Source organism: Panthera pardus, unplaced genomic scaffold, assembly GCF_024362965.1.
Source record: "Panthera pardus isolate Hobbes unplaced genomic scaffold, ASM2436296v1 HiC_scaffold_6, whole genome shotgun sequence".
Classification (NCBI taxonomy): Eukaryota; Metazoa; Chordata; class Mammalia; order Carnivora; family Felidae; genus Panthera; species Panthera pardus.
Genome location: NW_026526991.1, coordinates 103,685,280 through 103,706,517, shown reverse-complemented (window position 1 = coordinate 103,706,517; position 21,238 = coordinate 103,685,280). Strand labels below are relative to the sequence as shown.

The following is a 21,238-nucleotide window of genomic DNA, read 5'->3' as shown; positions in this document are numbered from 1 at the left end:
AAATATCTGCTCATTGTTCGGGTCGAGGGAGGAGAAAATGTGTTTGCAGGTTGTATTAGTCAAAAACAAAATACCATAGACTGAGTGGCTTAAACACCATAAATCTATTTCTCACTGTTCCAGAGGCTGGAAGTCCAAAATCAAGGTGCCAGCATATTTGGTTCCTAGTGGGAACTCTCTTCCCAGCTTGCAGATGGCCATCTTCTGGCTATGTCCTTGCATGGTGGAGAGAGAGAGCAACCTCTCTGGTGTCTTTTCTTTTAAGAGCTCTACTCTCATCATGAGGGCACCACCCTCATGACCTCACCTAACTCTAATTACTTCCCAAAGGCCTATGTCCAAGTACCATCAAACCAGGGGTTAGTGCTTCAATATATTAATTTGAGGGGGTGAGGACACAAATATTCAGTCTACAGTACAGGTGGAAACACATCTCTTTGTCATCATTGGTGGCGATTGTATGCTGCAGCCAGCAAGACATTGGAATGTTCTTGTCAAAAAAAAGACAGTATTTATCAGGTCATGATCTTGCGGTTCCTAAGTTCAAGCCCCGAATCAGGCTCTGTGCTGACAGCTAAGAGCCTGGAGCCTGCTTCAGATTGTGTCTCCCTCTCTCTCTGCCCCTATCCCTCTCACACTCTCTCTGACTCTCTCTCTCTCAAAAATAACTCTAGGATGGGGGTGGGCAGCAGGGAAGGAGGGCAAAACTCAAAGAGTTTTAAGAAGAGAGTTAAGTTTGCCAGATTTAGCGAACAAAAACAAACATTTACTTAATTTTGAATTTCAAATAAACTAATTTTTTAAAGTGTGTCTCGTTTAGTTTGGAATATCTATCTATATATCTATATATATATTCATTTCTTATCTGAAATTCAAACTTGGTGTTCTGTATTTTTATCAGGCAACCCTAAAAGAGAGGGGCCAAGAACTCTGAGACAAGGACATAAATGTGGGGAGGGGCTGCTGCAGGATCTCTGGACTGATGCTTCTTTTATGCATTTAACTTTTTGTTTAATCTTTTAAAAATACTAACCGGCTTTGTTTTTTATTTTTGTAACACGTGCATAACATAAATGTAACGTTTAAACTATTCTTAAGTATATGGTTCAGTGGCATTAAGTATGTTCACACTGTTGTACATCACTGCTACCAATCTCCAGAACTTTCTCCTCATCCCAAACTGACATGTCAAAGAAAACCAGAACTGCACAGTAGTTAGAGCAGTGAAAAGAGATTTATTCAGGACTTTGCAACAGGGGAAAAGAAGCCTCGGTATAGAAGCAGGGTCACTTGCAAATACAGCATGGACAAGTGGGGATTCAGAGTCAAGGAGCAGGTTGGGGCGGGGACGGGGGATAGAAAATCACTAACTGGATAGTCAGTCTTTGCTCAACCGACCGAACAGGATTCTCGCTGAAGGCAGCCAGGGCGATGGGCTAGCACCGGAGGTTCCGGGGGGGGGGGGGGGGGGGGGGGCGGTGATCGTGGGGAATGAGGTACCTGGTCAGATATGGAGGGTGATCTGATGTAGAGACGAGGGGATTCCGGCTAAGGAAACTTAAGAGGGTTCTGGCTAACAACTGGGTGATGCAGGTCCAAGGGTAGAGAATTCAGAGGAGCCTGAGTCAGTTCTGGGCAGAGAGACGGACAGAATGTCTGTGCTCATTAAACGGTCACCCCGTCCCGCCGCACACCCACCGCTCTACCTTCTGTCTGTCTGAGTTCGACTGCCCCAGGCACTCACACAGTGGCAGTCCTTCTGCGTTTGCCTTACACGGTCACTCCTCAGTGACTCTGAGGGGACAGGTGCCCCCGGAGGCACAGCCCAGGCCACAGGGCGCGGGGGGAGCCGCGGACCCGCGATGAAGCGCACGGCTGGAGGGAGGGCGGTTCTTGGACCCGGGTCGGGGGTCGCGCTCCGGGGCGGCGCTGCGGAGCGGAGGGGGCGGGCAATCGGCGGAAGGCGGCTGGGAACGGGGGAACGGGACGCCCGCCTGGACTACGGCTCCGGGCTGCGGTGGGGGTCGGTTCCGAGCAGGGGCCCGCCACTGGCCGCCCAGAGCTCCACCAGCCGGCCGAGCGCCCCGAGAGGCGGAGCAGCGGCGCCGCGGCGGCGGCGCCAGGACCCGGCGGAGCGGGCGCAGCGGAAGCGCGGCGGCCGGAGCGGCTGGCGGCGGGCGGCGCGCAGGTGAGGAACGGGCGGCCGGCGGGCGGGCCAGGGGAGGGCGCGGGCCCCGGGGCCGCGCGGGGACGTGGAGGGCGGGACGCAGAGGAGAGGCGGGAGGGAGGGGCTCCGGGAGGCGGGATCCACTGCACCCCTTTCCCGGTGCCGACGCCAGCTGCCGCCCGCACAGGCCTGCGCCCGGCCTCACTTCCCACCCCGCCGCCCCGCGTGCTGCCCGCCCGGAAGCGGTGTCGGGCGTCGGCCCCCAGAAAGACTGCCCCTCCGCGCTCGCCTGCACTCGGGGCGCCCGTCTTCCCCCGGCCTGAGGCCCAGGCCGAGGCCGGGGCGCGGGGAGGGCCTTGGCGGCCCGCCGGACTCGCGGCCCCAGGCACCAGGCCTCCCTTCCTGTCGCGGCCCACCGCGCCCCGTGACCCTCACGTGCCTTTCCACACTCCGGGCGCTGGGCCCTGCGAGTGGGCCGAACTGAACCCTCGGACCCCTCTTTTGCAGCTCCCGTCCCTCCCCGGCCCCTCTTAGCTGACCTCCCACTGCTTTCCCCGGTCTTGCTTCCTGACTGCCCACAGCACTGGTTTTAACCTGGGCTGTAGACCCTGGGAGCCGGCTGTCCGGGGATGGTTTGCAGAAAAGACTTTATGCACTTCTGAAATTATAAACTGCACTGCGAGATGGGTTTGGTGTATGTTCATTTTCTGGGAGAGTCCATGGTTTTTATCAGATTCTGTAAGGGAGTGCCACGCAATAGAAATACGGTGTGAGCCACACATGTGATTTTACAAGTAAAAAGAAAGAGGTGAGATGGATTTAGTAATAGGTTTTCTTTAACCTAATATATCTAAAATATGGTCATTTCAGCCTGTAATGAATATAACAATTTTGATGAGATATTTTACATTTTTTTCCTAGTAAGTCTTTGAAATTTGGTGTACGTTTTACACTTACACTGCACCTCAACTTGGATTGGCCACATTTCAGATGGCCCATAGCCACATGCAGCTAGTGGCTACCATATTGGACAGCACAGGCCTAAGGGTTTCAGTCCAAACTTCTTGCCATGGTTTTCAGTGTTTATCACAGTCTGGCCTCTCCTTTTTTCCCCTGCTAATGGCCCAAGGAACGTCATACCCTTATCACTCAAGCCACTTGCCATTCCCTACACAGCTTTGTTCAAGCTGTTCTGCCTGGAATGTTCTCTCCTGCACTGCCTTTCCAGGCTTGGTAGGGAGATGCAGCTTCTGCGGAGAGGCTTTTCCTGACTCCCCTAACCTCTGGAGGGATTTATCACTGCTTCCTCAGTGCTTCCTCCCTAGCACTGTATTCCTGGCTGAATTAGACCGCTTATCACATGGTGTTTGTTTTGAGGCTGTCTCTATGACTAGCATAGTGTCCTATTCATCTTTTTGTGATCGTGGCTGGCATCTAATAGTTGATCAGTAGATGCTTGCAGACAGAACGAGTAAGCCACTAACTAGCTATACTCAATCTCTTAATTCTTGAGTGGACCTGTTACTTCCTTGTTTGGGAGATTTGTCCCCGTACTACCCCCTCACGTTAATGTACACACACACACACACACACACAGAAGGGGTAACTTAGGAGGAATGCATCTCAAGATGTACACAGAAAGTATCTTCTACCTTTTACCCTCTCCTGATCTCAGGGATGGGAAAACTGAGGTACAGAATTAAGTTAGAGTGGCCAGCAAATTTGCATCAATATGAATATAAATAGGGGGGTTCCTTGGAAGGAGGGCAGTGGTCTCAGAGTTAGGTTCCTCAGGCATCAGCTGGCCCCACTTTGGCCATTTGATAGGAGAGAAGAGAAGTGGGGAGGTGGGGAGTAACTCCTGGGCCCTGATGACGATTCTAGGCAGCTTCAGGTCTGGGAAACTGAGGATTGTCACTGCTGGAGAAAAAGTTGAAGAGCAGACCCGTCATTTCAGATCATGAAGAGGCCTGGCCTGGGCAGGGTAGGAGAGAACCTGTAGGGTAGAAGGAAGTGCTGGGGAAGCTAGCAGAGGGAGCAAAGGTGTAAACTCCTTGGAGAAGATGGTGTGACATTGGGAATAACCACTTCTTCAAGAGTAGTACCATTCTCCGTCTGCAGAATGGGAAATGGAAAAAACCAGAGATTCAGAGAAGGCAAGCAACTTACCCGAAGTCACACAGTTCTTAAGCCTAAATGAAGCCTCCTGAACCCTCCCCATCACACTTACCCTGCCTCACCCACACCTCTGTTGCAATCAGGGACCCCAACATGGTGCCTGAGAGAACAGGTGTGCAGCGCAGTGCCAGGTCTGATTAATGTCTTCCTCGCCATCTTCTGCTGAGGGGCTGTGATTAGGCCTATTTATAGGGGCCCGGTGCCTTAATATTCTGCCTGGTACATCCCTTGCCAATCAAATCAGTGCTGTCTGCAGTGTGATTGCTGCTTTAGTGGCACCAGGGAGCGGAGTTAATTAAACCCAGTATAAATAGACTCTGCCCTCATCTTGCAATTCGAAGGAGTGTTTTTCCTTCTTGTCCCCCGCCCCCACATGTCCCTCCTTCCTCCTGGCCCCCCCTTAGCTCTAGCCTCGGGGAGCAGAGCCCAGACACTGGTGTACGCAGAGTCACCAGCCACTACCTATCCTGTCTCAGGAACAGGTCTTGAGTTCTTCGGGGTCAAAGTGGGAAGAATTCAGGAGTCCACATTTTCTGTGCTTTTCCAGACTTGGCTGTCATTTGGCAGTTGACACAGGCATTTTTCCCCCCAAATCCATCCCTCTGCTCCCAGCCTCTTTTGAACTCTGCAGCCAGGGTTTCTTTCTTGTTCATCCAGGCTCAGGAGTTTGAAATGAGATAATGTACAGAAAGGGTGCCTAGCAGAGCAGCAAGCACCTTCTCTGACTGCTTCTCTTCAGCCTCCATCATCCCTATCAATTTTCTTTCCTCATTCACGCAGCAAGCATCTACAGAGTACCAGCTCCTGGGAGCTCCTGGCCTCCCACCCAGTGCCCTGTCCTTCACTTCCCGGCCTGCACTGGCTGAACATGTGGCAGACAGTTGGGGTGGGGGGCTGGGCTCTCTTCTCCCAGCACTTTGCCCAGTGGTGGCTGAGTGTGGGCGGTCCTCATGCTCTGGTTCCCTCCCACAGGCACCATGACTCCCATGAGGACCCAGCACTCGTTGGCGGGGCAGACCTATGCGGTGCCGCTCATCCAGCCAGACCTGCGGCGAGAGGAGGCCATCCAGCAGGTGGCAGATGCCCTTCAGTACCTGCAGAAAGTCTCTGGAGACATCTTTAGCAGGTGGGTGCCGCCACCGACCCGCACCTGATTGGGGGCTGGGCGGTGGGAGTGCACCCTCTAGGAGCAGCCCTTTTGGTGATTCTTGGTCTTGGAGGGACCCAGCTGGCTTCCCTGTGCCCAGGGGGCCCAAGGTAGGAGCCCAACTTAGAAACTTTTTCTCTTAAGTGCTCATGGGAACTCAGTGCATGCTATCCCACTGAGCCCCCGGGGGGCCTGTGCCCTCACTCATTCCTGCAGTCAGCAAATATTTATTCAGTGCTTCTTATGTGTGCAAGGCACCGTGCTGCACTCTTTAGTTACTTACAGCAGCGGGTAAGGCAGTGTCCCTGTCCCAACCAGAGAGTGTGCGGGTTTCCCTCACTGTCTGAAAGGTCACGTTCTGCTACTTTGCTTTTATGAATGACCTACGCTCGTACCTGTGTTTGCTAACTGAAAGAAATCCAAAGTGGGTTCTCACTTGTATGAACTGGTAGTTGCTTCTTCGCTGCACACCTTTGCAGTTTCTGAAAGGTTCACGGGATCACTCTACCGGTGGATGGTGATGGGGTGGGGGGGGGGGGGGGGGGACCCTGGACTCTGGCAGGAGAGACAGACTGTAACCAATTGTGTAATTAGTGATTTAATTACAATTGTGATGAAGACCTACTTATAGTGGTTTTGTAATAACTGATACTCATATGGCATTATCCATGCGCCACCATTGATCTGAGTGCATTAACTCAACCCTCAGAACAACTTTATGAGGACATGTGCTTGTTATCTCCATTTTACTAGAGGAGACTGAGGCACAGCTAAGAGACTTGCCCAAGTGGCAGAGCCAGGGGTCACACCCAGCTGTTATGGCTCTAGACTCTGGAATTATCACTGTCTCCCTGTGATGGGGAAATAGGGTGTGACAGGAGTTGGTAACAGGAAGCCTGATTTGGTCTGGGGGGATCAGGGAAGACATATGTGAGGAAAAACATTTATGAGAAAATCTGAAGGGTGAGTAGGAGTTATTGTGAGTGGGTAGATTGAGAAGAAAATTCCAGAAAGAAAGAAGGACATGAGCTAAAGCCCCGAGCTGGGAAGGACCCGAATGGAAGCCAATGTGGTTGGAGCAAGGAGAGTAAGAGACTGAGGGGGCCGAGAAGCCCTGGTGAGGTAGGCAGGGCCTTAGGGGTAGTTTATGGTTTTGAGTAGGAGTATTGCCAGTGCTTATCTAGCATAACCCTCTGCTATAATGATTTTCACTCAGCGGTTATTGACTGGTGTTTGCTGTTGCTTTGCAAAGGTCCCAGGTTTTGTCCTTTATGCAGGTCTTTGTCTTTTTCTGGCTAGAAGAAGCCTGAAATGGGGCTTAGATCTCCTTCCTGGTGCCCACATCATGCCTTCACATGGGGACCTTTTATCCCACCCAGTGTGAAGTATTTGATTGAGGTCCCTCCTGTGGTCCAAGTCACCCCCCCTCCCCTGCTTGTACCCCTGACCAGGAAACCCCTGCTCCTTCACCATGTAACCTCCCCCTTCATCACCTGGAAGCAGGCCTCCTCCTGGAAGCCTTCCCGAGTACGGGCAGAAAATGGGAGGAGTTAGACTTGATATAAACAGCAGATCCTCTTACTCTTTGGCCTCTGACCTGACCCCCAAATCACCTACCTACCCCGAGCCTATACAGAAGGTAAATGTAACAAAAGGGTGGTGCCCCAAAGTGATGAAGGGGGGTTGCCTCTGGAGCAGTCTGCCTGGGCTCCATTCTGACTTCCCCATTTGCTTGCTTTATAAACTTGAGCAAGTTACTTAATCTCTCTAAGCCTCAGTGTTCTCATCTATAAAATGGCATCAATAATGCTGCCTTCCTCATAGGATTGTGGTAAAGATTAAATAGATTAAAACTTGCAAGGGAATTAAAGTACCTGGAGTATAGTAAGCATTCAGTTAAACATCCCCTCTTTTATCAGTTGCTGTCAGCTCTGCTCCTTTGCTGCCTATGGTGGCCCTCCATTAACTTGCTATCAATAGTTATGAAAAGTGTTATGTGCCCGTTTTGTGCCTATATTTGCGCTAAATATGCCTAAGGAATTTGCCTTTTGTGCCTATATTTGTGCTGAATATGCCTAAGGAATTTTTGCTAAATATGCCTAAGGAACACATAAGCGAAGGACACAAGCCTTTAAGAGCCATCAGTCCCAGATTATAGCCACCCATGCCCAGTGACTGAAATGGATGCCAAAAACAATCCATCAGAAACATTTGTGTTTTCTCTCCAGGATTGTGATTGTATGCTTGCCTTTCTCTAAGGGGAGCACTGGATTTTTAGTATGCTGCCCTTTCCCTTCCTGGTGTTTGACACTGGTAGACAGTTTCGCTGTCCCTGTGCCCATGGATGGAATGAGGGGAGGGCGGGAAGTCTATCTCCTGGGAGAAAGTGGTGAAATATGGGCCCTCCCAAGTGGCTAGGCCTGGTCCAGAGAAGGTACGGTGCTTCTCAGGAGCCCAGGACCTAAGTCCAGGCTCCCCTCACAGCCAGGTGCCTGGTCACTCCATTAACCTCCAGCCATGTGCCAAATGTGCTGGACCCTGAGGGGTACCGATACGTGAGGGGTACAACGTGGTTCTTGTCCCCACGGATCTTATAGTCTAGAATGCTAAAACAGTAAGTCTCTAGATGGATTCTTTTTTTTTTTTCTTTCCAAGATTTTATTTAAATTCAAGTTACTTAACATATAGTGTAGTACTGGTTTCAGGAGTAGAATTTAGTGATTCATCGCTTACATATAACACCTGGTACTCATTACAAGTGCCCTACAAACAACCCTCAGTTTGTTCTCTATAGTTAAGAGTCTCTTATGGTTTGTCTCCTTCTCTGTTTTTATCGTATTTTATTTATTTTTCCTCCCCTTCCCTTTTGTTCATCTGTTTTGTTTCTTAAATTCTACATATGAGTGAAATCATATGGTATTTGTCTTTATCTGACTGACTTATTTTGCTTAGCATAATACACTGTAGCTCTGTCTACATTGTTGCAAATGGCAAGATTTCATTCTTTTTGATGGCTGAGAATATCCCATTGTGTATACACACACACACACACACACACACACTACATCCACTTTATCCATTGGTCAGTTGGTGGACATTTGGGCTGTTTCCATAATTTGGCTGTTGTCAGTAATGCTGCTGTAAACATCGGTGTGCATGTGCTTCTTCGAATCTGTATTTTTGTGTCCTCTGGATAAGTACCTACTAGTGCAATTGCTGGGTCGTAGGGTAGTTCTATCTTTAAATTTCTGAGGTAGTTCTATCTTTCTATGTATCCTCCTAAATGTTTTCCAGAGTGGCTGTACCAGTTTGCATTCCCACCAGCAGTGTAAGAGGGTGCCCCTTTCTCCGCATCCTCACCAACATCTGTTGTTTCCTGAGTTGTTAATTTTAGCCATTCTGATAGGTGTAAGGTGGTATCTCATTGTGGTTTTTATTCATATTTCCCTGATGATGGATGATGGTAGATGGAGTCTTGGTTGTATAACATTAATTGTGCAGGCTTCTAGGGATCTAGAGAAGGGAGAAATAAGTAAGAATTGGTGGCACATTGGGGCGCCTGGGTGACTCTGGCAGTTGAGTGTACAACTCTTGATTTTGGTTTAGGTCATGATCTCGAAGTTCATGGGATCAAGCCCCGCGTCAGGCTCTGCGCTGACAACACAAAGCCTGCTTGGGATCCTGTCTCTCTGCCTCTCCCCTGCTTGTGCTCTCTCTCTCTCTCTCTCAAAATAGTAAAAACTTAAATGTGCCACCATTTTTTTTTTAATCAGTCAGAACTCCCTAAACCAGTTGAAGCAAACAGCAATCAATCAGTAGAGCAGGATTTGGAGTTGCAGGGCTTAAGTGATGTCCTCAGTACCTGACGTTTCTTCCATTCCATCCCAGCTTGCTGCTTCTGGGTCAGTCCCATTCCCCACCAGGCTTCACTCTGCAATAGGGCCAGAAGCTCATACACTCAGGTTCAGGTCCAGCAGGAAAGAGGGCTTTCCTTTGTGTCAGTATCTCCTCGGAAGGCCCGTTGGCCTGGCTGGGTTCTCCTGTCTATCCCAGAGCCCATTGTGGGGGCAGAGGGCATGACACGCCAATTGGCATAGACCCTGTTAAGGGTATTACTCCTACACCCTGGGTTTAGCCCCAGCTGAAGTGCAGGGACCCGGCCTATGGGAGCAGTGGATTCCTTACAGGAAATGAGGGCCCTTACTTGAGTAAGGAAGAAGTAGAGGAAACCCACATGCCTCCTACACATGGTCAGGGAAGGCCGGCCTCCTGAAGGTGGCCATAGGAGGGATAGGTTGTGTGTAGGCAGGGTAGGAATGTGCATGTACAGGTCATCTAGTGAGGTCCACAAACGGGTGCCAGAGGCTCAGAGTCCTGAATGGGGAGCATGGTGTATCCCAGGCTCCCCAGGGGAGGGTGGCCTGAACGGGGAGTGTTTTGTACTGGGAGTAGAGACATTACTGCTTGCCCCACACATTCAGTTCCTTCACTGCAGAACAGGGTGTGAAAAGTCAACTTTACCTGTGTCTGTGGGCCTCGCTTCCCCCTTAGATTGTGTGCCTTTGGGAGCTGGGCTGTCTCTTCTTCCTGTGCTCCGCATTGCTGTGGGAATGCACCATGGCAGGGGAGTGGGAGGGTGGAGGTGGGGGAGTGAACAGTTGAGATCAGAACATTAGGGTCCAGGGGGCTTCTCCTAACAGGACGGGACTTTGGTCTTGGTTCAGGCCTTGTAGGGAGCCATGATAGGTTCTGGAGCCGGGAAGGGTGCCATAGAAGAGTTGAGAGAAGGCTCAGCAGGCAGCCCTCACAGAGTGGACAGGAAGGGGAGAGGGTGGCTTCCAGGGACCCACTGAGAGCTGTTGCTGCAGTCAGGGCAGGGAAGGGGTGAGGCTGCAGTCCAGGGGAGCTGCCGGCAGGGAGGGCTGGATGAGAGACATTTCAGAGGGAATGATGACAGATTGGGGTGAAGGAAAAGGAGGGGTCAGGGATAGTGTGGGGTGGGGGGTCGTACCCAGACCCAGCCTTATTTGTCTGCTCCTCCCACCCCCATCCTGCAGCAGTCAGCAAGTGTGTGCGCTTCTCATTTCTCATGGGCTTTTGCAGTGAATGTGACCCCCGCCTGGAATCTTCCCCCTTAAACTTATTCCACCTGCTTGGAAACTTCTTGCAAAGAAGAGACAGGCAGGTATCTGTCTCTCCTCCCCACTGTTTTGCCATTTCAGGCGCAGGCCCATCAGCCCCAGGGGCGTCTGTGCCCAGTTCCGCAGGTAGGTGAGCTCATGGAAAATTAGCATTCTGAGCTGGCCTTCTTCCTCCTGCTCTGCCGCAGCGGGAGCCGCAGGGAGAATGGAAAGAATGACAAGCACCTCTCAGGCTCTCCTGGACCTGCTTCTCCTCCTGCCTGGCAGAGTGCCCATCCCTCACCTGCCCTCATCTTCACCTGGGACGAGCCAGGCTCCAAAATAGCTGCCCAGAGACGTCAGTGGCTTCACATGACTTAGATGACAAGGCAGAGGGGGCTGGGGTGGCATAGGGAAGAGGAGCTGGACAGTGTGGAGGTTGGGGTCAAGTGCTGTCACTCGGTATCCCCATCAGCCCTAGCGCTGTGGCCACCTCACTGAGGAAGCCGCAGCCTGGGGAAGGGTTCCTTTTCTCTGCAGAGCTTTTCCCCTGCTTCTCTTTTGTCTTTCCAGCCCCTCCTTCCCTCTCTCCCCTTCCTCCTTTCCCATCCTTCCCCCTCTGCCTCACTTCCTCCAGACTCCCCTCCCCTCCCCTCCTTTCTTGGTCCTGATTGGCACCTGGTGACTCCCGAGGTTGGCAAGCACTCAGTCAGCCGCCTGCATAATTAGCAGATCATTCCTAATCATCTCAGTGAGTGGAGGAGGAGGAGGAGGAGGAGGAGAGAATGGCAAGAGCAGGTTCAGGGGGGTCTCAATGCCAAGGGGTGGGACAGGCGAGGGGAGAAGCAGAGACTCTGGGGCATGAAGGGTGCTCCCTCCTCCCTCCTCCCCAGCAGTCTCTGCAGAAGGCAGGGTGGGAGTGCTGATGGCCAGGGGCCGTGGCAGAAAACCATCCCTGAGGGAATGGGAGTGAGCGTTGGAGGTAGGGGCCCCCGGGCCCAAGCACTATCCTGGCCACCTGTCCCCAACCTCCCCCACACCAGGCGGGGAGTGGTCCCTAGGGCGCTTCCTTGAATCCCTCCCACGCCAGCCAGAGGAGCCCTTGCTGTTGCCCAGCTCTCTGCTCCATGGTGTTCTTTCCTGGCCTGGAACTTCCTGCTTCACGTCAGCTCAGCACCACCTCTTCTTGCTTTCATCTGAGTGCCTGGAGCCCCTCTTCCTTCCTAATCTCGGGGGTAGCAATAGCAAATGCTAACCGAGTACTTTGGATATAGCTGCTAGTACAGGAACACTAGACATACAAGTGCTCATTTTAACCTTTACAATAGTTCCATGATCTAGAAGTCACTGTCCCTGTTTTAGCTGAAGAAACCTGAGGCCGAGGCCAGCTGAGTGATTTGCTCAAGGTCACACTGCTGCTAACTGGATGTTAGACCCAGGTTTGTGGGGCATCTTAGTCACTTCTCCCTTGGAGAGGGGAATCTCCCTGAGGGCGGTTTTGCGTTACCTGATTCTTTTCTGTCCCAGGCTCTGAGCAGACCAACTAAGCCAGTTCCTTCCTGTCACCGCCAGCAGAAACAGCCCTGGTGTCTGGGCGAATGTGTTTTGAGGACATGGCTTCCATGATAAGCTTGGAAACAGACCTGCCTTGAAGCAGACCATCAAGCCAGCGGGCATCAATTAGGAATGGCAGATCGCCCACTTGCCACTACCCCCCACCCTCACGGGAGACGCCGCTAATGGGTTGTGGCACTCCATCCCAGCCGCGTATGGCCTGCCAGTCCTTCCTAATGCAGCCTTCATACTGCCACTGCCCAGCAGTGAGAGCCGTTTCACCCATGGTCTGCACTGTCTTTGGCCCCATGGCTGTGACTGTGACAGATTAGATGGGGGCTTTGTCAACAAGCAGGCCATTACCTAGACCTGTAGGCTCTTGGATGCTTGTAAGCTCCTGTCCTCCTCTCCCCTGCCCTGCACAGCAGTCTCCCTTGGAGCGTTCCTGACAGGTGGTCATCCTGCTGGACTCTGATTTTCAAAGCTGTGTAACTGTTTACTAAAAAGTTCTTGTGCAGAAGATCTGCACAAGAGGTCTGCTTCCTTATAACTCCACCCGCTGGTCCTTATGCAGCCTTCTGGGGTGACGGAATAAGTCTACTCGCTTCTCAGCCCAACAGCACTTGTTATAGTTTTGATATTTGAAGGGAATCACCATATTCCCTAAGTCATCTCACCTGTAGCCAGAACACCCTTCAGTCATCTTTGTATGACTCCTCGCTGTCCTCATCACCCTCCTTTGGACGTTAACTTGTCACTTTACATTCAGCTGGTATTCATTACACGTCAGGCACAGTCCCAGGTACTAGAGATACAGCAGTGAATGAAAACAGACCCTATAGTCCGGATGGAATTCAGAGGACTCTTAAAATGTGGATCCAGTATACGGGCACCTGGGGAGGCTTTGCAGCTGAGCGTCCAACTCGATTTCAGTTCAGGTCATGATCCCAGGGTCATGGGATTGAGCCCTGTGTTGATAAGATTCTGTCTCTGCCCCTCTTCCCCCACTCGTGCTCTCTCTTCTCTCTTTCTCTAAAATAAATAAAAAATGTGGATCCAGTTTAAAGGGGACACAGCTGCAGAGAGGTTGGTGCCCAGCATAGGTTAGCTCATTAATCTGGGGTCTGTTTTCTCTATAGTGCCTCCAAGAGAGTGGATGTCCCCTGTTTACTGAAAGAAGGAAGGAGGGACAAGGAGCTGTGTGCCCCAAGATCACATTTCCTTTTTAAGCTGCTTAACACACTTTTAGCTCATACTGAGCTATAGTTAACCAGAACCTCAGGCCTTGTTGCTAAACCTCCATCTTTTCTGTATTTGTGTACTTTTTAAACCTAAATGCTGGACTTCATCCCTTGTCAATTTTATCTTGTTGATTGCAGTTCATCTTTCTGGCCTCGCGAGATTATTTGAGTCTTGATTCTGCTATGTGGACCATTTTGACCCTCCTCCGTTCAGTACCCCCAGTTTACTAATCCAGTGTTACATGAGCTAGATGGGGCCCTGCCAGAGGCCTTTGTGCAAGGCTGAAATCATTTCGTTCTTCGGCAGTGCCCTTTGGGTACTGTTGCTCATCTGGCTCTGATTTTTCCTAAATGTGCTCTCCTCCAACCCCCATAGCTCCATCTCGTCTACAGGATTTTGTGAGAAGCCGTCAGAATCCTTGCTGACTCAAGATGCACTGTGTTTAAGGCTTTCCCCTGATACACCAGTCTAATAACGCTGTCAAAAAAAGAAATGCTGTGAATTTAGAACAATGCTGGCCCCTGGGATCTGCCTCTTTCTCCTCGAAGTGCTTACAGACCCTCGATTTAATAATCCATTCTGGAAATTTGCCAGGGTTTATTGTTTAAGCTTTATGTTTGCAACTTGGAGAAACGGGCCCTTCTCTCCTTGATGGAAGAACTGGAACAGAATAGCCTTTGTCCTTCTCCAGTTCTGATGTCCCTCCCACTCTCCATGTTGACTTCAAGCCGAGTGGTTATGTAACCACTGACGTTGCTTCAGCACCCAGGGGCAGAATGTGGCTGGGTTGGGAAGGGGAGGAAGTAGCTTGTGCGTGAGTAACCTTTCTCAGTGGATGGAAACCTTTCTTCCTGTCAGAAAAGATGGAGCTCACGCAAGTCTGGTGATTCTGCATTCTCTCACTGGAAGGATGCTCTGCCCTCTGTTCTCTCTGTTACTGCCCCACTCAGACCAGTCTGTCAAGGAAGACTAAGCTGCTTTGGGTACCTGCTTGTACCCTAGCCCCCCACCTCATGTAGCTCCCTACACATAAGGAGCCAGGAGTAATCAGGGAGTTTGGGGAACAGAGACCCCTACGGTTGTGAAATTGGCTGATCGGGTTGGTTCTCTGGGGGACAGAATCCTCTAGAGTTGGTGGAGGTTGGTTGATTTAGGAAGATTGGTCCAGAGCTTTGACTGTTCAACTTTTAAAGAAATCCCAGAGTTCCCTGGCTGTATAGTCTCTGACCCCAGAGGCAGCGGGGCCCCTCTGCCATCCAATGTGTCCTCCTCCCCTGCAAAGTAAACTTGCAGTTCTGCCTCTTTTGTTTTTCACTTGTGCACCCACTCCTGCCAGGTGAGTGCTTATATGAAACCCGGTGGTCGCAGGCAGGGACTGGTGTTCTTGGAGGTGGGGAAGCAACCGGGAGGAGGATGCCCTGGTGTCTCTGTCAACTCTGCGGTGAGAAGAAACTTGCCATTGCTCAATAATATGGGACAGCATAAGTGAGACTCACATGCATTTACATTTAGGGCATATGGGTACTGTCACTCAGCGAGCCCCTGCAGGTGCCAGCACTGGGAATGTAGTAGGGACCAAAGCAAAGCCCTTACCCCCTTGGAGCACACATGCATAATGTCAAATGGCTCTGTGTTAAAGCGGGTTGGGAAGTGACAGGTGCATCTTTAAGAGTCCTTGGCCAGGAAGGCTTCCGTGAGGAGGGTGCTCAGTGAAGCGAAGAAGCCAGCCTTGTGGTTATCTGTGGGGACAGCACTCCATTTGATGCAAAGGCCATGCGATAATACATTTGGCATGTTTGGGGACTAGCAGGGCACTGGTGTCACTGGAGCCCACTGATCAGGGAAGGGTGAGTGGAAACCCAAGAGCACCCTGACCACAACCATGAGAACCACGGTGGGGACTTTGGATTTGCCCACACAAGCTGTTTATGATATGTTGGGGCAGCTCCCTGTAAACGGGTCTGGGACTTGAATTTAGACCCAGTCTTGCCCGTCACCCATCCTTGCCGAGCTCTAGTTTCCTCGTCTGGAAGTAGGTGATTACGTACGTGAGTCACGATACTTTTGTCTCTGCTTGCCCCTGCTTGAGGCTGTAAACTCCTGGAGGCAGGAGCCCTGTCCCTTAAGATGGCACATCCAGGCACCGACTTGAGGCCAGAGCGATTCCCCATTCCTACCCAGAGCTCCAAGGAACCCAGTGGAATTCATTCATAGACTCTTCAGGTTAGACAAGCCTTGCAGAGGCCACCCGGGCAGTCCCAAGATCTGCTGTGACCAGCAGAGAACACTGTATTTTAAGGGCCCTTGCCCAAGCCCTTGGCTTTGCAGGTTTGCAGGAAGAAGCAAGTGTGCAGGAAGCTGTAGCCTTCTGGGGAGCGGCCCTCAGCCTGTGATTCTTTTTCCATGGCAGGATCTCCCAGCGAGTAGAGCTCAGCCGGAGGCAGCTGCAGGCCATTGGGGAGAGGGTCTCCTTGGCCCAGGCCAAGATTGAGAAGATCAAGGGCAGCAAGAAGGCCATCAAGGTAGCCCATGTGACCGAGTCCCTGTAGCTGGCAAGCAGTCCCAGAAATCCCATCCCCACACCTCTGAGGTTGCCCAGGTCCCTGCCCACCCTGTCCAGCCACCCCTCAAGCTTTCCTCCTGCTCAGAATCCACCCCTCCAACCCCACCCTAGGCTCTGGAGCATCTTGGGCCCCCTGAAGAATTGATCTAAGATTCTGTGTCCACAGGTGTTCTCCAGTGCCAAGTACCCAGCACCAGAGCGTCTGCAGGAGTATGGTTCCATCTTCACAGGTGCCCAGGACCCTGGTGTACAGAGACGCCCCCGCCACAGGATCCAGAGCAAGCACCGCCCCCTGGATGAGTGGGCCCTGCAGGTCTCATGCACTTGGAGGGGTGACCAGAGGTGGCCTTGGCTGTGGGGGAGGAACTGAGGGTTCTGTCCCCTCAGAGGATTTTGACTGGGACGGGTGGTCACTTTGACCCAGTACTGAAACCCACCATTCTTGTGTTACCACCCCTCATCCTGCCAGGAGAAGCTGAAATACTTCCCTGTGTGTGTGAACACCAAGCAAGAGCCTGAGGATGAGGCCGAGGAGGGGCTCGGGGGCCTTCCCAGCAACATCAGCTCCGTCAGCTCCTTGCTGCTGTTCAACACCACTGAGAACCTGTACGGCAGAGGGCGGGGCTCTGGAAGGGCGGCTGGGGGCCCAGCCTGGCTTTGTGGGGGATACAGGGGGTATCAGACTTGGGTGCAGAAGCCTGCAGGCTGGGGGCGGGGGGGGGCTCAGGCGCTGAGCAGTTTGGTTTTTACCTTGTAAGGCCTCGGAGTCCATAGTACAAACCGTGGCGCTGAAGAAACAGGAAAGATGGGTCAGGACCATGGGCCTAGAGCAGATATGATGGACTCCCCCCCACCCATCCCACCTCTGCAGGTACAAAAAGTACGTCTTCCTGGACCCCCTGGCTGGTGCTGTAACGAAGACCCACGTGATGCTGGGGGCAGAGACAGAGGAGAAGCTGTTCGATGCCCCTTTGTCCATCAGCAAGAGGGAGCAGCTGGAGCAACAGGTGGAGATGGAGGGCGCGTGTCGGGGAGGGGTGCAGCGGAGAGTCTGCCAGCATCCTCAGGGTCTGCTGAGGCCCTGCTCCCCCCCTGTTGTACATGGGTGTGCACGAGGCCCTGCTCACTGCCCCAAGGTCAAACTACAGGGCCCCGGTCCCCTGCAGCCCCCGACTCATACGCTCCCACCTAATCGTGCAGGTTCCAGAGAACTACTTCTATGTGCCTGACCTGGGCCAAGTGCCTGAGATCGACGTGCCATCCTACCTGCCTGACCTGCCAGGCATCGCTGACGACCTCATGTACAGTGCTGACCTGGGCCCCGGCATCGCCCCCTCCGCCCCTGGCACCATTCCAGAGCTGCCCACCTTCCACACAGAGGTGGCCGAGCCTTTCAAGCCAGGTGAGCTGGAAACAGGAGTTGGGCAGGAGCTCTTGGGCTCGGACACTTGCATCCTAGGAACATCACACTTTCCCACCTTTCCGTTGCAGACCCGGAAGATGGAGTGCTGATAGCACCCCCACCCCCACCCCCACCCCCGCCGCCTCCCCCAGCTCCAGCTGTGCTGGTCAGCGCTCCGCCACCCCCACCCCAGACCCTGGCCTCCCCAGGCCAAGGTGCCAGGGAAGAAGACCGCAGTGGTGGCTTGTCTCCAGGTAGAGCAGCAGCAGGGTGCCCCCGGGGTTGGGGGCGGGGAGGGGACATGTGTTCTGAGGATGCCTCTGATTTCTGGATTCCTGAAGGGTTTTCTGTAGGTTTATGTGGCCATAAGGTTCAGACTTTCAGAAGAATTGTAATTTCAAAATCTTGTTCCCCTGGGTACATGAAATAGTGGTTTTCAAACTGTAGCCTCCCAAAATTCTAATCTCCAGGGAGAGGGAGCCTAGACATGAAGGTGTGGTCCCTCATTCCTATTTAAAAAGGGGCTACTGAAAAAAATGGAAAAGTTCAGCAATAAAATATCCAAATCCTTAAAACGGGGATTTTCGTTTTAGTATGACATCTGGTTTATCTCCAGAACCCACAGGTGGCACAAAAACTCCTTGTTGGTTCATGTGTCAAGTTCAGACACTGTCAGCAAACGGGTAGATTTGCAGTAGCCCCTAAACCAAGTGGCGCTGGAAGGGAGCAGGGGTGCCTGCATACAGGACCTCCTGAGTGCAGGCAGACACAGTCAGCATTCAGGCTGCATATGGGCTCCCAAGGCTCGGCTTCACCCACTGGCTTCCTTTGTCAAGAGGAACAGCCTGTTCTCACAGCCAGGTTTGAGGGGAAGCCTCTGGACCCCCAGAACCTCCAGCTGGGCAAGGCTGTCCCATAGGGCAGCCTGCCTGAGCAGCCTTCTTCCTCACACCCTGCCCCTCCCAGCTACAGTCCAGGGAGCTCCCAAGGAAGTGGTGGACCCCTCCAGTGGCCGGGCCACTCTCCTGGAGTCCATCCGCCAGGCTGGGGGCATCGGCAAGGCCAAGCTACGCAGCGTTAAGGAGCGCAAGCTGGAGAAGAAGAAACAGAAGGAGCAGGAGCAAGGTGAGGGGATCCTAGGACCATTCCAGGAGGGCTCTAGGAAAGGGCCACCTTCTCTTGTAGCCATGACTCTAATAGGGTGCTCTCTGCCCACCCCAAAGGTGGTGCAGAAAGGCAGCACCTAGCCAACCTGCCTTATGCTTCTGCTGGAAGCCCTGGGTGGCCTAGGCTGTGGGATCCTTCCTGGTTTTGTAGCCTGCTTAGAACTTTCCTCTTTAAGCTAATAGGAGACAGAGCCTCACCCAGCTCAAACTATGACAACAGAGAATCTTCTTAGAATCTGCCAGGGGCTGTCCAAGGACATGGTTGGGGACATGAGATCCTTTAGAGACTGAGGACCTGGAGGGTTAGCCCAGTCCTGCTTTGCTAAGCCTCTTGAGGCTGCAGGTTGCACCTGCTATGAATCTTAAATGCCGGCGTGACTAGAACACCTGGGCACAAAGCAGCAATGCCCTGGAAGTCCTGAGTTTGAATCCCATCGCCAGTTTCTAAGTTCTGCTCTATGACCTCAGACAAATTGCCTGACCTCTCTGGGCCAGTTTCCTCATCCGTACAATGGGGCCACTCATACCTCCCCCTCTGTTTCAGGTGGCTGTGTTTCTCAGTTTCATATTAGTGCCCCAGTGCTGGATCCAGTGCCAGCCTGAACCTCCAAGACATGGTGGCTGTGGGAGGGGCTGGCATGTGTTGATAGTGAGCAAAAAATAAATAGATCCAAACCCTGAGAATGTCACCCCAGAGGCAGATTTTCCCCTTGGTTCCTTCATCTTTCCTTACTAGTGGCTTTCCCATTACAGTGAGAGCCACAAGCCAAGGTGGGGACCTGATGTCGGATCTCTTTAACAAGCTGGTCATGAGGCGTAAAGGTAGGAAGCAGAGCCTGCTCCCTTCCCTTGGGCTGGGAGGCTCAGGATATTTTGTATCATGAACGTTTTGCCACTTTCTTCCTGTTTTTAAGTCTCTAGGGGCTGGGTGAACTGGTATCCCACACCAACCCCCTCACCCTCCAACTCTGTCCCCCCAGGTATCTCTGGCAAAGGACCTGCAACAGGGACCGGTGAGGGGCCAGGAGGAGCCTTTGCCCGAATGTCAGACTCCATACCGCCTCTGCCTCCCCCACAGCAGCCACCTGGAGAGGAAGATGAGGACGACTGGGAATCCTAGGGGTTAGCCGTTCCTTCCCCACCAAAACCCAGATTTAGTTACTGCCCTCACATGGACATAGCTAGGAAGGGCTGCCTGGCCCGTGAGTCGCTCTGCCCCTGCTGCCCTTGGAGGAACAGGGATTGTGGAGGACTGCCCCCCTCCCAGGTCTGTGCCCGGAACCTTCTTCAAGGAGTGAGGTGGCCAGCTTCTGAGGCCAAATGGCTGGGAGGGGGGAGCCCCCTGCTCTCTGCCTGTGCTCTCCTCCAGCTACAGACTGAAATAAATACGTGGATCAATAAAGACATAATACCGCAAGAACCAAGCATAAACCAGTGGCACACTTTTAATCATGGAACTATAGCTGTGCAGAGTGCAAGTGTCTCCTCCCAGCCAGTATCTGTCCTCCTGTTCCCACCAGGCTCAAGCAATGGGGGCAGAGCACCTGGCGGACCGAGGCCCCTTCCTCTGGGTCAGGGAGAGAAGAGAGGTGCAGTCAACAAGGGAAGCTGGTGCAGACGGAGGCGGGGGTATTTTCACACAGGGAAAAATGTCTCCCTGATAGACACGGGGTCTCTAAAAATAGTCCTGCTGAGAGCCTAATGGCCCTCAGCATAATTGCTAAGTCAGGGGAGGAGGTGTCTTGGAGTTTGCTCAAGTAGCTGAGGGGGAAGGTGCCACTGACTTGGAGGAAGACCTGGAGCCAAGCCAAGGGAGCAAGAAATGCTGTGGAAGAGGTTAGGGACCAGCCCTATGGTTTAAAAACAAAGGCCCAGGACACTCTTCCCAGTTTGTTTGTTTTTAATGTTTGTTTATTTTTGAGACAGATCATAAGCAGGGGAAGGGCAGAGAGAGGGAAACACAGAATCCGAAGCAGGCTCCAGACTGTGAGCTGTCAGCACAGAGCCTGACATGGGGCTTGAACTCACGGACTGCAAGATCATGACCTGAGCCAAAGTCATATGCTTAGCTGACTGAGCCACCCAGGTGCCCCTTCCCAGTTCTTAACAACATAGAGAAAGAAGGTAGGGTTGAGGGGTGCAGAAAGAGCCCTATGGGCACCAGGAAGCTGGAAATAGGGAACATTCTTAGTTTTGAAGAGAGGGTGAAGGTCTAGAACAGCTAACTGTAGCCAGAAGGGGGGAAAGGCAGGAGGGCCTGCCTGAGAAGGTGGCCACTGAGAGACTGCAAGGCCAGAGATAGTGCAGTGGAACAGGGCAGGAAGCTTGACTCTGGGCCATGCTGAATGGACAAACATTCAATTACAGGGAGGGGAACAACTGCCCCGGGGTGAGCCAGAGGATGGCCAGGACCCACTGTTTCTTCAGATCGACTCGATTTTTCTCCTACTGGTTTTTCTACCTGTGCCCAGTCCTGGCAGCCCACTGACTCCAGAAAGGGGTTGGTCTGGTCTCCACCTGGGTATCACCTTCTTAGGCTGGCTCCCCACACTCCCCAACACTTCAAGTGGGCAGGGTGAAGGAAGAGCCTGGCACTCAGGCAGTGGTGGGTCATCCATCAGGAGGGGCCAGGCCTCTCGCGGTGAAACTGGGGAGACAGGCATAGGCAGTGAGACACTAGATCTCAGGGGTGGGGAGGC

The 21,238-nt window shown here is 52.6% G+C and overlaps 2 protein-coding genes across 4 annotated transcripts in view; one reads left to right on the top strand and one right to left on the bottom strand.

The window, feature by feature from the left end:
* The first annotated feature begins 2,081 nt into the window (after positions 1-2,081).
* Positions 2,082-19,970, top strand: WASHC1 (WASH complex subunit 1). 2 transcript variants are annotated; one of them, XM_053895044.1, is made up of 11 exons: positions 2,082-2,188; positions 5,318-5,471; positions 15,819-15,930; positions 16,138-16,284; positions 16,441-16,577; positions 16,843-16,978; positions 17,172-17,373; positions 17,463-17,627; positions 18,340-18,498; positions 19,293-19,361; positions 19,520-19,970. In XM_053895044.1, exons 2-11 carry the CDS (start codon positions 5,323-5,325, stop codon positions 19,657-19,659), a joined length of 1,416 nt encoding a protein of 471 aa, XP_053751019.1. In that variant the 5' UTR covers positions 2,082-2,188; positions 5,318-5,322; the 3' UTR covers positions 19,660-19,970. The 2 variants fall into 2 exon arrangements, with proteins under 2 accessions (XP_053751019.1, XP_053751020.1); XM_053895045.1 differs by lacking the exon at positions 2,082-2,188 and adding an exon at positions 2,522-2,975.
* Positions 19,960-21,238, bottom strand: part of DDX11 (DEAD/H-box helicase 11) — a 40,385-nt gene continuing 39,106 nt past the window's right edge. For both annotated transcript variants that reach the window (XM_019464876.2, XM_019464878.2), the window contains one exon: positions 19,960-21,186. In XM_019464876.2, the coding sequence (XP_019320421.2) occupies positions 21,157-21,186 (30 nt within the window). In that variant the 3' untranslated portion in view covers positions 19,960-21,156. The remainder of the gene's footprint in view (positions 21,187-21,238) is intronic.

Bases quoted from the DNA above. Each gene is read 5' to 3' on its own strand.
- WASHC1 (XM_053895044.1), top strand. From the start codon at position 5,323: ATGACTCCCATGAGGACCCAGCACTCGTTGGCGGGGCAGACCTATGCG. The intron at 16,578-16,842 runs GTACGGCAGAGG...CCACCTCTGCAG, and splicing joins TTCAACACCACTGAGAACCT to GTACAAAAAGTACGTCTTCC. The intron at 16,979-17,171 runs GTGGAGATGGAG...CTAATCGTGCAG, and splicing joins GGGAGCAGCTGGAGCAACAG to GTTCCAGAGAACTACTTCTA.